The 17017-nt window shown below is 49.0% G+C and overlaps 1 protein-coding gene across 1 annotated transcript; it reads right to left on the reverse strand.

The window, feature by feature from the left end:
• Nucleotides 1-7299: 7299 nt before the first annotated feature.
• Nucleotides 7300-10918, reverse strand: MEX3B (mex-3 RNA binding family member B). The gene is made up of 2 exons (XM_029238860.1): nucleotides 10203-10918; nucleotides 7300-9370 (listed from the first exon to the last, which is right to left on the reverse strand). Exons 1-2 carry the CDS (start codon nucleotides 10480-10482, stop codon nucleotides 7923-7925), a joined length of 1728 nt encoding a protein of 575 aa, XP_029094693.1. The 5' UTR covers nucleotides 10483-10918; the 3' UTR covers nucleotides 7300-7922.
• Between the last annotated feature and the right edge of the window lie 6099 nt (nucleotides 10919-17017).

The raw sequence follows: 17017 nt of genomic DNA on the forward strand, positions 1-17017 counted from the left end.
GAGATCATACCTATGATCCCAGATGAGGGGGGTGAGAGCGAGTGGAAATTGGGTGAAAGCAGTCAAAAGGTACCAACTTCCAGTTATAAAATAAATAAATACTAAGGATGTAATGTACAACATGATAAAGATAAGTAACACTGCTGTACACTATATACAAAAGTTGTTAAGAGCATAAATCCTAAGAATTCGCATAACCAGGAAAATATATTTTTTTCTATTTCTTTAAGGTTGTATCTCTATGAAATGATGGATGTTCACTAAACTTATTATGGTCATCATTTCATGATGTATGGAAGTCAAATCGTTATGCCATACACCTTAAATTTATACAGTGCTGTCGGTCAATTACATCTCAATAAAACTGAGATATAAGAGTGATGACTTCCCAAGCTCTTCAAGGAAACGGTGGTTCCAGTATTGGTGGAGGTGCTGTTTGAACTAGATTCTGTTTAAACTCCCTTCTTGTGCTAAGATTCGCTAAGCCACGAAGCACCTCATTTCATTCCCCTCCTTCCTAATCCAACTGCTATCTCCTGGGTCCAGGCCCTCACCATCTCATCTTGGGTCACTTACAATTTTGCGGGGAATCAATCCTGCCTACCACCAGCAACATCCTCTTCCTAAAATATCACATTCCTTCGGGTGCTTCTCTGTTCCAAGGCCCATTCCCAACCCCGTCAAGTGTTCATGATTCTTTCTACCTTTCAAATTTTTGATAATCTTCCTCCACCCCAGTGAGGTCATAAACTTTGCTCCAGGTAGACCTTTCTTTTCTCTATTTTACCAGGCTTCCACTTGGATCTTTACTAAAAAGAAAAAAAAAAAAAAAATCAACACATTTCCTAGGCAGAGGGAATGGTTCAGGCAAAGGCATAAATATGTAGAAACACAAGACATATTTAGGAAACATAAGCAAAAGCGTTTGCTCTAAAATCCCATGGTCTAAAATTCCATGACACTCCATTTAGTCATCACCTCAAACATCCTCGTTCCTCTCTTTTTAATAACGGTGTTCTAGCCACTGAGACTTAAATCCCCAAGTCTCCCCATCCACCCTCACTCTCCAGAGATGCCCTCTGCCACCTCACAGTGTCAATTCTGTTAGGTTGAACTGCATGAAATTGTGATTAATGTAGATCACAATGGTCCAATATCAGCAATTTCACATGATTCAACCTAATACTTGTTCAAGGCCCTCACAACTCTCTCCTCTTCTCTCATCATCCCAGATGCTCCGCGACCTCGTGCCTCACCATCTACCTCCTGGATCATGGCCATGGCTCCTCACCAGGCTCCCCACTCCAGCCTGTCCTGGCCTTTTCCCAGCCCATCTGGCTCACTACAAAAACAGTGTCCCCTGATGCCTGCAAGACACACCCCAAAACCCCCAGTCGAGCTTTCCAGGCTCTCTACAACCTAATCTGACCTGCTTTTGCAATCTTACCCTCTACTCTTCTGTTCACCTGGAACCGTCAGTGGAAGGGGCCTTACGCCCACCACGTCCAGTGATTCCCAAACCTGGCTACACATCAGAATCTCAGGGGGGGGCTTCTACTTCGTCGGCCTGTTAATCAATCAATCAGTCTAGCCTTACATTCATTTACACACGGCTTTACCGTGCCTAGCACTTTAAAAAATTGTTCTAATGAATAGACTTTAATTCTAGAGAATTTCTAGGTTCACACCAACATTGAGGAAAGTACAGAGTTCCCACCTCTCCCCCGATGCCCCCACCCACCCTGCCACACACACAGCCTCGTCCACCATCAGTGTGGTACATTTGTTCCAATCAATGAACCAACATTGATGCATCATTATCAACTATAGAAAATATTTTGAACAGGTAACGTACAAAATGTCTTTAAAGATCCAAACACCACAAAAGGATATATAACGACAAGTAGGTCTCTCTCCAGCCCCTGACCCCTGACCCCCAGTCTCCCTCCCCAGAGGTCCATTCCATGTATATACAATTATACTTGTAGGTAAGTCTCCATATACAATCTTAATACAAGTGTAGCATACTGTAGGTACTCTAATGTACCTTAACGTTTTCCTCTTAAGAATGCATAGTGTTCAATATCGACACAAATCAATCTGCTTAACTCTTTTGGACAGCACTCTGCCGAGTTGTCTAAAGTCTAGTATTTATATCTTTAACTAACCATCCCCTATTGAAGCAATAGAGGGAGCTTTTTAAACTGCGATTTCCAGGCCTCATCCCAAATGTACTGAATAAGAATTCCAAAAGGTGGACCCAGGAAGTTCTATTTCATATACATTTTCCAGGTTACTCTCATGTAGGCATCTCAAGGGACTAATATGCCAAGAAAATTGGAGACGGAAGATGTATAGTGAATTCCCCGAAGTCTCAGAGCAAAGGCAGGGTTAACAGAACAACAGCGGTGCTCCCTGAATAGGAAGAGTGGATGAATGAACAGATCTGGGAGGTACACCATAAAAGTGTGGCTGTGATAAGTAACCCCAAATATCATAGTCCTTTTTATCAAGAGATTTTAAGCGATCATTTTCTTGCTGTACAGTTCGCTGATGGTGAAGTGCCTTCTGAGTCATCGGAGGAATATTAAGGTGAGGTCATCATGGTTTTTAATGAGAAGCGTGTTTTACTGGCCTCTAAGTCCATGGGTGGTAGGTTTGGATATTTTCAGTAAGCAGTCTATTAAATTTACTCATAACTCATTGGAGTCACTTTGGGCTGTTCTGTAAAAGCAGGAGTCTTCTGTATGTCTGCACAGGGCATGTTTAAAAGGAACTAGGTTTCCAGAAATCTCTAGTCTCCACTTCACCAAAGACTGCCTGTTGGGCAAAGCATTTAAGCTCAGTTTCTTGGGCTGTAAAATGAGGATAAAAATGATAGCCATATTATTCACTACTTCACGGGGTGTCTCTGAGATGATTCATATGAAAGCATTTTGAAAAGTGTAGTGTCTCCTATACAAAATAAAATAATAGCATTGCATTAAAGATATGATGTCCATCAAAATGTTCAGACGTAGAAGATCTGGCCCAGACAAAATTGACAAACACCCCTCATGCTTCCGATTCTAAATTTTTAAAATTATTTTTGACCTATGAAAGTAACATAATCACATAGTAAAAAAACCCCAAAGGTCATGAGGATATTAAGTGAAAAAATAATAATAGCAAACATAAGGACAGATAGACAGAGATAGAGAGCACATACCATAAGCCATGCATTATCCTAAATGCTCCTCAGAGCAACCCTTTGAGGTATGTTACTGTTATTATCCCCATTTCATAGATGATAAAAGTGAGGCACAGAGAAGTTTAGTAACTTTCCCAAGATACACAGCTAGGAAATGGCAGAGCCAGTTTTCTGTTATCACCCCCAAATACCAGCCTTATTCTCCAAGGATGACCACTGTTTTAACAGTTAATTACATAACTGTATTCATTTTCTATTTGTGCATAACAAATTGCCCTAAAGCTTAGAGGCTTAACGCAACAAACATTTATTATTTCACTGTTTCTGTGGGTCTGGAATCAGGGTTTGGCTTAGCCGGCTATTTCTGACTCAATGTCTCTTAGGAGGCAGTCAAGATGTTGGCCAGGGCTGCAGTCTCATCTGAAGGTTCAACTTGGAGAGGGTCTGTATTGGAGAGGGTCTGTATTGCAGAGGGTCTGTATTGCAGAGGGTCTGTATTGGAGAGGGTCTGTATTGCAGAGGGTCTGTATTGGAGAGGGTCTGTATTGCAGAGGGTCTGTATTGCAGAGGGTCTGTATTGGAGAGGGTCTGTATCTCTCCCCAAGTTGCCTTGCCCCACATAAAGCTTCAAGGACAATTACTACCAGCATCACCCTGGCCAGCAGGCTCAAAACCTCCTTGAGATGGAGTAAATTTGTTCATATTTCTTGGAAAGATAAGGCTTAAGAGATAAAAGCTCTGGATCTCTTAGTGCCTGATAGTCACTGACAATAATAGAGCTTTTCCCAAGAGCCAATGTTGGTAGGACTACATTTTGAGTGTGTTTTACTACAAATACGCACAGCAAAATCTCAATGGTTTCTCCCTTACGGTTGTAGAAAGGATCACAGGAGACAATCGAAAAGAAAGCACTTTGAACATTCCATGCAAACATTATTATTGATTGAGTGCAATCTACCACTCTTTGGTGAAGAAAAATGATTTCCTTAATTTTGACCTCCCGTGCTCACACATCAGCCTTGGCTTCCCCTGCGATATTCCTGATACCACTAGAGCTACCCTGGGTAGTGGGCAATCCCAGAGCACCACCGAGGGTCAACCTCTGTGCATTTAAATGTCAGAACAATATAACCAATTTCAAGGCAGTGAAAAGACAGCAGGGAAGATCCATTTTCTTTGTCTACATCAGGGTTTCTCACCCTGGGCTGGATGATTCTTTGTTGTGGTTTAGCAGCATCCCTGGCTGTTACCCACTAGATGCCAGTAGCACTACCCCATGTTGTCATAGCCCAAAATGTCTCCAGAGATTGTCAAATCAGGGGTGAGGGGGTTTGCAAAATCACCCCCAGTTGAGAACCAGTAGTCCACATAAAGAAAGGAAACATGGACCAATAATTCGGGGCAGAGATGTCTGTTAGCTGGTATTCTGTTGCTGCAGAAAGACGGATTTCAGATGGGTAGCAGAAAGTAGAAAGGGAAACTGCTAGTAGTTGCAGGGCATAAAAGTGGTACCTCTCATCTCTCCAGCTGGAGAACCTCCACAGCAAGTGACCACCTCCACAGTTGTCATTTGTGGGACCTGGGGGATGGGACAAAAAGCCTGCCTTGGATCAAAAGTTAATGCCATCTAATGCCACTAGCATGTGTCCATATCCCCCGCTGGTGACAAGGGCCTGCCCTGCAGAGGAAACCAATAGTGAAAAGCTCTCTCTCCTCTCAAGAATCCTGGTTTTTATTAATATATTCCAAAACGTCATGTCAACAAAGGGGACCTCTCACCGCAAAGAAATACAAGCCATCCAAGGGCGTGTCAGTAGCCTCGAAACCTGATTTTTTTTTCTCATGTTCTAAAGCAGCATATGGACCGCAAAAAAATCTCAGTGAGTAAGAGCCCATGTGAAATTCAACCAATCAAGGCTTCGATTTTTCCTCGCCTTCTCTGGAATCATTCTGCTAAAGCAGCAAAGCAAAGCTGCATCACTAAAGAAACCAGTGCAAAAAGACTCTTGGTTCTGTTCTAGGCACTTCGGAACAGCTGAAAGAAAGCGGGGATTGGACTGTAATATTGCTCCTTGCCAGGCCTCAGCTAACCTCCAGTCCTTGAGGGAGCAAAGAAGGGGGTAAACACTGCCTGGGATCTTTCCAGAGTTGAAGATGATGCCAGAAATTTCCCAAGCAGGGCCACTCCTTTCTCTCCTCCCACCCCAAAGGCCTGTCTCCTGCCTTTGCAGAGAGTCATTCAAACCAAACAAATCAGGAGCTATGACGTAGGCAGTGACTAAATTTCCGGACAAATAAAAATGAATACAAAGGGGAAAAGAGGAACAGCCAATATATGTTACAGCCTACTCTTTGAACTCACCTGCTAAATGTTACCCATCAGCAGAGGTTAAAATAAAAGGCTGCCCACATTCCAGGCAGACGCTGTTCTCCAGGGGCAGCTCAGCTCAGCCTGGAAGTCGTTGGCAATCCAGCGGTATGGTCTGGTCATTCCTAAATACTCTCTAGAAGGCAGAGTTCCTGTCAAGTGAAAGCATGCAGGCTCCATCCCTTGACAAAGCCCCACAGCCAGGGAGCAGGTGTAGCCTGCCAAAAACAAACAAAAACTTCTCCCAAACAGCAACAGACAGTTAACACCTGCAGCCTGTCAACACCAGTTAGCCTGCCTGACGAGCAGAAGCCTATTAGGACCAGTGCTCAAATCTAGCCCGGTCCTCTACAAGCAGAAACTGGCATCTCTGGGCTTCCCCCAAGGAAGTGACCTTCAGTGGAAACTCACCACAGCAAGCACAGCCCTCAGGCTCCTTAAACTCTTGAGGGCCCTGCTGGGTGGGATTATGACCTTCCTAGGGCCTAGGCGCTTCTGCTCCCTCCTCCATAATAATATTATTCAAATTTATTTTTGATATAACTTTCAATACTTTGATACCTTGTTTTCTTAATGTGTTAGGTAAAATTGAATAGGTTTTGGTGGGCCTGAAAATTAAGACATTGTCTTTGAATATTTTCATTCCCTTTGCTTTATTTTCTTCTAATTTTAAGAGAAATTAAACCTTTTCCTGGGACCCTAAAAGAATCACAGATCCTAGGCACTGTGCCCACAAATGTCTAATGAGGAAGCTCTGATTCGGTAGATAACTTGCAATTAAAAAAAAAAAAATACTGTTACCCACGGCCTAACCATCCAACCAAACACAACCTTGGCCTCTTTTGAAAGTCCACTCTATTGATAAAATACTGACATAATACGCCTGGAAGTTGCATCTTTCAATTTGTCACTTCAGAGTGATTCCTTATAAAGGTAGACTCCGAGAAGCTTAAAAAAAAACAAAAAAAATCAAGTTACCACACAAGATAGATTTTCTTCAATATTTTATTTATATAGAAATACTTAAAAAATGAAGTAGCACCATTACTTAAGTTTTACCTTTATTATGTAGAACTTTAAATGTCAGAAAAATAAAACTCTTGATACAATTTCAAATCTTGTCTCAGCAAATATAATATTAGTATTTGACCATGAGGTTAAAGGCCCTTTATCATAAAATAAAATATACTTTGTTTTTTTAAACTTTGCTCAGTAAAGTACATTTAAGCTCAAGTAACATCACCTACATATACATAAACAAGTGGTAAACAAATGTATTAAAATAGAAATACTAAAACTATAGTGGTGCAACAGAATTTTTGTAACTTGCACTGAATTCTATTTATACAAATGTTAGAAAGCATCAACAGTTCCTTTTGACATGTTTATACATTTCCGTTTTTTGTAATAATATAGAATAAAATATGCTTTATATCACTGAATAGAAAATATGCTGGGTGAAGCAGATCTAGAAGATTTGTCTGAACCTATAAAATCTCCATCCCAACAGAATACTGTTCAAAACATTACACATTTTATGGTTTGTAATTCCGTCACAATTGTGTGATTATTAAAATAATACAGTGTTCTTTGCCATAAGGCCATACTAAAATAAAAAGATTTAACCCAGCTACAAAAAAGTTCACTGAACTTAAATTAAAATACTTGTAAACATCTTTGCAATATGAAATATAATTTTTCAAGTCAAAAAAGAATAAAATACTTCAATCTGTATAATGCAATTTCTCTTTAAAACTTTTAAACGTTTTTTAATATATAAGAGATATGTTACAGTTTCTTTAACTTTAATAAAGCTGCAGTATCCTGGTTTCACAGGAACTCCTGGCCCTTCCACGAACATTCAAAAAGGATCCACTGTGTTCTATAATAAGCATCGTAGGAACCCAGCCACAAAGGGGAACACACTAAAACAGTCCACACATCCCATAGCACTATTATTATCATCTTCATCATAATAATTATTGTTCATTTTTTCCTACTTTAAGAAAATGGAAAACTTGTGGGGTTTTCTTCTTTTGGAAGCTTCCTATTAAGTACAGTGTAAAAACTATCATTACTAGAATGTCGCCGTTCCTATTATTTATAGAGCATGCATTTAAGGTGGTTCGGAGGTTTCCCAGGCTACAGTACTCTTGATGCAGATATCCTGGCAAGTTCCTTTGTTTAAAAATTGAAATTTAAAAAATGAGCGGATACTACAGCTTTCCAAGCTCCTCTTCGGATCTCAGAGTGTGAGCAGGGAGGCGGGGAGGAGAAGGTGGGGCACCAAGTAGGCAAAGAGGCGCTGGGGAGTGAGGATAGAGGGAAGCGGGTTCTCCATCCCCCGCGTGGTGCGCGCCGCCTTCAAGAAAAGATGCGGATGGCCTGAGTGACCGCGGTGTGGCAGACCGGGCATTCAGGCTCACTCTTCTCACAGATGCGGTTGGCGCACTCCATGCAAAAGAGGTTGTGGCCGCAGGGCACCAGTGCGGCGATTACTTCGCTCTCAAAGCACACGGAGCAGTCACGGCTGCCCTTACGCCGCAACCCAGAGGAGGAGGATGAAGAGCTGGAGGAGGAGCTGGACGAGGACGAGGAGCCGGATGTGTCCGACGGCTGCAGGCCCGGCAGCTGCGCCCCAAGGCCGTTGGCATAGGCGGCGTAGGCCAGGCCCCCTCCGCCCGGGTCGCTGCGCACCCGGCGAGCCAGGTGGTGCTCGCCCGCCCCCGGAGCCATGTGCAAGGGCGGGGACAAACGGGGGCAGCTGGTGCCCGGGTGCAGCCGGCGGTGCACCAGCAGCCCCAGGTTGGCGTTGGAGGGCGCGCTGGCGCCGCCCCCGGGAAAGACCACAGAGGAAGACGAAGCAGACGAAGATGCAGAGGAAGAGCAGGAAGAGGACACGGGAGCTGCAGGTCCGCCTCCCGGGGACCTCTCAAACTGGGCCCAGAGAAGTGGAGCCCCAGGCGGTGGGGCGGGAGCCGGGTCGAAGGTGGGCTGTAGCTCAGGACAGCCGTCAGGGGAAGGCACAGAAGCCTCCCCCGCCGTGTAGGTGTATCCATTGCCATTGTTGTTGTTTCCATTGTGAGCAAAGCTGAGCGCGGGGCTGGGGGGACTATAGTCCGCCAGGCGCGGGGTGGCAGCTGCACTGCCGCTGGTCCCCCCGCCGAAGTAAGAGTCTGTGGAGGCGCTGCCAAGCGAGCTGGAGCTGTCGTTGCGATAACTAGAAAAGGGCTTGCGGCCCGGAGTGGGCGTAATGCTGGGGGTGGGCTTGCTCCAGAGGCTGCCTGGGCCGGACCCGCCGGACCCATGATGCAGATCAAAGCCCACATCAGTGCCATTGGCGTGGAAGTCGTTCTCATCTGTGAGCTCAATGATGCCGCCAGTGCGCAGGGCGATGTGCGCCTCGATCTCCTCGCGAGCTCGGTCCACGTTCTCAGGCATGCCGGTCACCTCGAACACCGGCTCCTTGTCGCGGCTGGGCGTCACGATGTACGTGTGCGTCTGCTGCTGGATGCGCTTGATCGTGGCGCCCTTGGGCCCCACCACGAGCCCCACCACGCGGTAGGGCACCCGCACCTGGATGGTGGTCTGCCCCGGCAGGTTAGGCGGCCCGGGCACTGCGCCGTTGAGCGCCGTGTTCTTATTCCGCGAGGCGCGGATCATGGAGAAGTGCTCGGCGGCAGAGATGATCTCCCTCCGAGCCATGGCCACATCCTCCTTCCTGCCCGTCACAACAAAGACAGGCTCCTCCCCACGAACTGGGGTCTTGATATAAGTGTTGGTCTTCGCCCGCAGTGCTTTGATTTTACAACCTGGGAGCCAGAGTGCAGGGGAGGGAGTGGGAGAGAGAGACAGACACGCCCATTACCCCGGGGTAACCGCGGGGACCTGGGACTGCCCGCGTACGGGGCAGCGGGAAGGCAGAACGCGCGATGGGCGGAAAGGGGGCGGCTCCCTCACAGACCCCGGGCCGCTCCACGGGCTGGAAAGCGGGTTCCACCCGCGAGGCGCTCGAGGAACAGTCCGTTGGCTGCCCAGCCCTCCCCCCAGTGACTGCAGTCGTCCCGAGTCAAACCCGAGAATCCCAGAAAAAGTCTGCTGGGGAGATGCCGCTGGTATCCAGCGGGACGCGCCGCCGTCCGCCCTGAAGACGAGGCAAAGGGTTCGGGGAAGGCGACCGAAGGCCGAGATCCTCCAGCGCGGGGGGGACTGGTGGGAATGGGGGGCAGTCCCGGGACCCATTGTTCCTCCTCTGGGCTCCATTCCGCTTTGCAGAAATCCAGAATCCTCCTCCCATCCGATGCTCACTCCTCCTCCTCCCCCCTCCCAAAGGACCGATCAAAGGCCCCCTCCCCCAAGCATCTTATATTTAAATTCTATTTCCCGGGGTGGGCTGGGTGGGGGCCGCTAGGGGAGAAGGCAGTGATTTTCGCAGGAGAAAGTGCATCCCGCCGTGGCCGCGGCGCGGCTCTGGGAGACAGCCTGCCTGCACTTTCTTTGTCTGGGGCGCCGGCCCTTCGCGCGGCTCTTCGTCCCTCCCCAAGGCTCCCCGGCGCCGCGGATCTCGATTCCTCTCCCGCCTTCCCCGCGGGGCGGTGGCCCGAAACCCTCTCACCTCCAGCTGCCCATCCCTGCCGGACCCACCTTGCCGCCCCACGATCTCGGCGACATGCTCGGAACTGGGCACCGGCACGCACTCGGTCATGTTCACGCTCTTCTTCCTCGGCTCGCTGTCGTACAGAGACGCGCCCTCGTCACTGTCCAGCCCCAGCAGGGAGAGCTGGTCGAGAGCGAGCTGCAGGGCTCTTTGGTCATCCAGGGTCTCTCCCCCGCCGCTGCCGCCGCCGCCGCCTCCCCCGCCGCCGCCTCCCCCGCCGCCGCCGCTGCCGTTGCGCTCCAGGTCTGCAAACAGCGAGCTGGGCATCGCTCGGCCGTGCGCACCGCGCCCCCGCCGGCCCTCTGCTCGGCGGCGAGAAATTGCGGCCACAAAGGCAGCCGGGAAGCGAGTGGTCAGGGGCGGAGAGGCCGGCCGGCTGCAGAGGGCTCCGTTGCTCCTTTCTCGGCGCCGGGAAGAGTGGGTCGCTCCTTGCGGTCCACGCCGGGCAGTGGCTGCGGGAGCCCCCGCCTGGGTCCCCACCCCAGATCTGCTGGCGGGTGGGGTGGGGGCAGAGCTCGAGCGGCGGCCGCGCGTGCCCCCCAAGTGCCCGGCTGGCTGGCCACAATGCCGAGCGAGAAGCGAGCAGGCGAGCGACAGCAGCGTTTCTTTAAGGAGCCCCTCCCCGGCTCCTCCACTCCCTCCCGCCCGCCCGCCCGCCAGCCCTCACTCAGCGCTTTTTCCTCCTCTCCTCCCCGCCTCTTGACTGAGCCTCTGCAGCCAGACGGCTCCAGAGGGGGACGAGGGAGGCGCAACGTCACCGGCGGGAGCTGACTCTACAATGCTACTGACACTATCGCTGGGGGAGGCGATTGGCGCGCGCCGGGCCGGGGGCGGGCGGAGGCCGCAGGCTGAGCGAGCGGAGAGCGAGCGCCCCCCCACCGCCGCGCTCGCCGCAGCCCGCCCCGTCCTCCTCCCGGCCGCGCCCCTCCCCCGCCGCCGCTAACGCCTCTCTTTGTTGTCTAATGCGGGACCGGCAGGCTCGGGACACTTGCCTGCACCTATCAGCTGAGAACGGTCACTGTCCCCAGGTCTCCTCCCTCGCCAGACTGAGAAAAGGAAACGCGCCCAACTCTGATGCCAGGGGCCCGGCTCTAAGAGACTGGTCCTTAGAAAGTCCCGTTAGTGTCCCCCAAATAAACCACCCCTAGAACCAAAGATGCCACTGGGAGAAGCGTCTATCGTCTGCCCAAAAGGCGGTCCGAGCCCTCGTACACGAAAGGCATGTCTCGAGGTCCTGGGGCGCACTGGCAAAGTGGCCCCCGGCGCGGGCTGCCCACCTGCACAGGAGCGCAGGAGACACAAAGGCAAACGCCCGGCCGCATCGCCGCTCGTGCGCGCGCGCGCCCGCAATTCTGTCCCCTTGGGCAACACTTCGCCCAACTGGCCCTGAAACTGCGGATCAGAAAGCCAGAAACGGGTTGCAGCGCGGACCTGGCCGGCCCCGCCTCCGGCGACCTCCGGAACGCACCGCGCTGGGGTCCTGCACATGCCACGCGCGCCAGCTGAAACCCCGCGGGCGCTGATACGCGCACGAGCGCCGCGCCGGAACCGCTAGGACGCCGGCCATACCTCCAGCGGGCGGTGAGGGCGTGCGCGCCCGCTGCTCTCAGGGCCCTCCCCGCCCCACGGTCGGGCCTGCGCAGTGCGCGCGAGGAGCGGGCGGTCCCTTTAAGGCGGGCGCGGCGGAGTGGGCCGGCCCCTCCCGCAGCCCCGCCCAAACGGGAGGTGTGCGCTTGCCTCCCGGCCGCTCTTTGTGCATTTCTCGGGGTGGGGGTGGCGTCGGAGGGAGGGTGCGACGGGACCGGCCGGTCGGGACGGCGAGCTGCGCCCCCTCCCGGATCTCCCGGGGGCCGCCTCCGAGCGCTAGAGAGAAGAAAGGAGGCTTTGAGGGGCGGGCCGGAACGGGGCACGCTGCCCGCCGGGCCAGCCACTCGATCCCTCTCCGCCCGAGCCCCCCCTCCGCCGCCGACCCGGGCGGATGCCCCCGGGTCCCGGCGCGCGCTCCCCTCCCTTGTTCCGGGCGCCGCCTGGCTCGCCGGGTCCCCTGCGCCTGGCCGGGGCCGTTCCGCAGAGCGGCCGGGGCCGCGGTTCGCGGAGTCGACCAACGTTGGCGCAGCGGGACTCCTGCTGAGGACAATGAGGCCATGTGGCCGCAACCGCAGACAGGCTTGCTCGGGAATCCTCGTGGTGCCGCGGGGCGATCTCGGCACTCGAAGACAGCGGCTCCCCCAAGTGCTCCCTGCGTGACCCAGGGAAGAGTGAGGGAGCGCCCAGGGCCTTGGTTTCTCATCCATAAAATAGGGGAAACCATACCAGCCCTCCCCACCTTGTGGGTTCTGGGAATAAAATGTGACAATAGGTGGGAGCGCGCTTTGCAGGCTGTCAGGCAAACGCCTTTTGAGAAAACGAACGTGGTTTTCCTTCCTTGCTCACCTGGAGCTGTCTTGGCAAAGAGGTGCTGATTATTTCCTTAGGGAAATGAGACTTAGAAGCCACTTACAGTGGTTACTTCCTCAGGATGTTTACATCAGCTTCCTGGTGTGTGTTTTTCTTCAAAGGGAAAGCTTGGTGAGGGGGCAGGGATTGGGGTGGTGGGCGTGCTGAGTCTTCTGAGACAGCCACCACCTAGACCTCCAGTAGAGAATTCTTGTATTTTTTTTAACCTGGTTTATGGACTCAAGTCTTACCAATTTGAGAATGAGGAGGGAGTGCCCTTGAGGATTCCTGCCGAGATGGAGGGCTGGGAATAAAGGGTCCTGGCTGGGGAGGGCCATAGAGGAGGCCCAGCCTGGAGTCCCTCACTAAGGGCCTGTAAACACCGAGGCAGACAGGAAAAGCCCTCCTGAGTCCTTGGCATTTGTATCTTGCCGACACAACAGGCTAGCTATGGCCTCTCAACTCTGTTTCTAGGGACTTCATAGACTCTGGATTGCGCTAACTGAGGTTTCTTTTTTCAAATCACACACATGATGAAGGTAAAGTTGTTCTTCAGCTTCCACAGCTGATGAGGCCTGAACCCAGGTAAATGGGGGCCCTCCTCCCCAAGGTTTCCTGTGCTAGGGACCAGGCTTGCCATACATCCTCCCCCTCCTACCTGCAGTGTTAAGCTTTCAGATGGTCAATTCAGAAATTGATTTGGAGAACTGGATACTTCCGAGTCCCTGGGGCATTCCCAGGAAGGTGAATACACTTTGTGGAAGTGACATGTTTCATATCTCTCTTCCCTACTAGATCAGGAAGACAGGAGCTCTACCTGCCTGTAAGTGCAAATGTTCAATGAAATCACCCATCTCACCCCCACCCCATGAAGGATAAGCTAAAACTCTGACCACAGGAATTCATGGAAAGCTGCCAATCGCGAGGTGCCCACGACCTTCCATGTAGCCCAGGTCACCCTCCAAGGACCAGAATGCTTCAGTTAAACCTATACAGAGGTCAGCATGGTTTTCTGGACACCCACAAAATCAAAGCCCCTCCTGAGGGTAGGAGGGGGATGATTGTGGTGGCAGGAGCTGAGATGGCTGACGGATCCGGTTCCCAGTCCAGCTCTCCCCAGTGTTTCTTGCCTGCAAAAAGAAGGTCGTGTCCCGCTTTCCATCTGCTTCCGGGGTGGAGGGTGGTTTAGCAAATGGATAATGAATGTAAAAGGTGACTCATTGTACGTTGCAAAGTCCTAAGCAGATGTACTGGTAAGTGGGTGCTTTCCCCACTGCCACTTCTTATCTACTTGTATCCAGTACTGACTGGTCAGGGTTATTTTCTGACACTTGAACGCCATTATAAAAGTAATCATCTGGAAATTTTAATTCACAGTTAATGGCTTGAATAAGCCAAGACATCATAAAACTTGCAAAGTCCAGTCCTGTTTTTAAATAGATAATACACCCAACCCCAAAGTTTCTGGTTAGACTTTCCCAGGCGCCTTTAGGACCCCAGAGCTTAACTACTTTTCCTGATACAGGACATGTTCCCTAAGGATGTCCCCGATGTAGCCATATTATTTTTTTTTATTAGCACAAGAGAGAAGCTTGCAGAATGTGATCTGGTAAGATAATAGAGAAGTTCAGTTGTCATAAAATAAGAAAAGGTAAAAACAAACCAAGATTAGCGAAAGACCACCTTGTTCTTGTTTCCAGAGGCTCCAAACTATTTTGCACAGAGCTTGCTTCCTCTTGCAAACTAAGTAGCTGGCAAAAGAAACTAAAATCCTCGTGGGAAAACAAGCACAGTTTCAATCAACTCATTCAACATTATCGAGCACCTACATACTTTTTTAAAGGCACAGAGGAAAGTGCTGAAGCTACAGAAATGAAAAAGGCAGAGGAAGGCTTTCCCTTGAACATGGTCTTGTCCAAATCCAGTTCCCAGCAGGGGTAAGTGCCCAGAGGGTAGTGAATCTGCCTAGGGTCCCAGGAAGCCTTCCCAGAGATGTGGACATTTGAGTTGTACTTTCAAAGGATGACATTAATTGAGACTAGTGCCTAGCATAGCATATGATATCTCATAGGAACTCAGTTAATGTTTATTATATGAATGAGTGAGCCAGATTGAGAAGGCTCGAGGTATAACTTTCTTAAGTATGTGGATGAATAACAGTCTCTGGGAAACAGCTCAGATTACTTCAGCCACAACTACATGATTTTGAATAATAATAACCACAAGTAATACTTATTAAGCACTTACTATGTGCCTGGCAGTTTTACCAAATGTTTTATAATGCAGTCCCTTATTTAATCCTCTTAACTACTGAGGTCAATACTTTTATTATCTCCATTTTACAGATGAAAATAGGTTAAGTCACTTGCCCAAGGAGAGGCACATTTATTCTTTTCCTTAAGGAGTACCCCTAAAATGATGTAATCTTCAAATATTATATCCACTATTGAACCTAAGATCTTGAAGCTAGTAAGTGGTACTTGAGCCTGTGATCTTTTTTTTTTTTTTTTTTTTTTTGCGGTACGCGGGCCTCTCACTGCTGTGGCCTCTCCCGTTGCGGAGCACAGGCTCCGGACGCGCAGGCTCAGCAGCCATGGCTCACAGGCCCAGCTGCTCCGCGGCATGTGGGATCCTTCCAGACCAGGGCACGAACCCACGTCCCCTGCATTGGCAGGCGGACTCTCAACCACTGCTCAACCACTGCGCCACCAGGGAAGCCCCAGAGCCTGTGATCTTAATCAACCATAAGTTCCTGCCCACCTCTGAGCCATGGTTCCTCAGAGAGGAAATATTTCCAGCCCTGCTTCTGTAACGATCACATGTGTGAGGGGACTTGAAAGCATTTTGTTTTTCTGATGTTCTGTGGTTTTTATATCATTAACGTGTATGTGACATATAATACATGGAACACACATATTTAATAATATGGGAAATGTTCTCCTTATGTTGAGCGAACACAGAAAAGGATAGGAGTGTGTGTGTGTGTCTGTGTGTCTGTGTGTCTGTGTTACTAAACACTCAATAAGCATTAGAAAAAGCAAATGATGTATGGAAACACAAAAGACCCCGAATAGCCAAAGCAATCTTGAGAAAGAAAAATGGAGCTGGAGGAATCAGGCTCCCTGACTTCAGACTATACTACAAAGCTACAGTAATCAAGACAGTATGGTACTGGCACAAAAACAGAAATATAGATCAATGGAACAGGATAGAAAGCCCAGAGATAAACCCACACACCTGCAGTCACCTAACCTATGACAAAGGAGGCAAGAATATACAATGGAGAAAAGACAGTCTTTTCAATAAGTGGTGCTGGGAAAACTGGACAGCTACATGTAAAAGAATGAAATTAGAGCACTCCCAACTCCATACACAAAAATAAACTCAAAATGGATTAAACACCTAAATGTAAGGCCAGACACTATCAAACTCTTAGAGGAAAACATAGGCAGAACACTCTATGACATACATCACAGCAAGATCCTTTTTGACCCACCTCCTAGAGAAATGGAAATAAAAACAAAAATGAACAAATTGGACCTAATGAAACTTAAAAGCTTTTGCACAGCAAAGGAAACCATAAACAAGACCAAAAGACAACCCTCAGAATGGGAGAAAGTATTTGCAAATGAAGCAACTGACAAAGGATTAATCTCCAAAATTTAAAAGCAGCTCATGCAGCTCAATATCAAAAAAATAAACAACCCAATCCAAAAATGGGCAGAAGACTTAAATAGACATTTCTCCAAAGAAGATATACAGACTGCCAACAAACACATGAAAGAATTCTCAACATCATTAATCATTAGAGAAATGCAAATCAAAACTACAGTGAGATATCATCTCACACCAGTCAGAATGGCCATCATCAAAAATTCTACAAACAATAAATGCTGGAGAGGGTGTGGAGAAAAGGGAACCCTCTTATACTGTTGGTGGGAATGTAAATTGATACAGCCACTATGGAGAACAGTATGGAGGTTCCTTAAAAAACTAAAAATAGAACTACCATACGACCCAGCGATCCCACTACTGGGCATATACCCTGAGAAAACCATAATTCAAAAAGAGTCATGTACCAAAATGTTCATTGCAGCTCTATTTACAATAGCCAGGACATGGAAGCAATCCAAGTTTCCAACAACAGATGAATGGATAAAGAAGATGTGGCACATATATACAATGGAATATTACTCAGCCATAAAAAGAAACGAAATTGAGTTATTTGTAGTGAGGTGGATGGCCCTAGAGTCTGTCATACAGAGTGAATTAAGTCAGAAAGAGAAAAACAAACATCGTATGCTAACACATATATATGGAATCTAAAAAACAAACAAAAAAATGGTCATGAAGAACCTAGGGGCAA

Source organism: Monodon monoceros, unplaced genomic scaffold (genome assembly GCF_005190385.1).
Source record: "Monodon monoceros isolate NGI ecotype Baffin Bay Population unplaced genomic scaffold, NGI_Narwhal_1 Super_Scaffold_21, whole genome shotgun sequence".
NCBI lineage: Eukaryota > Metazoa > Chordata > Mammalia > Artiodactyla > Monodontidae > Monodon > Monodon monoceros.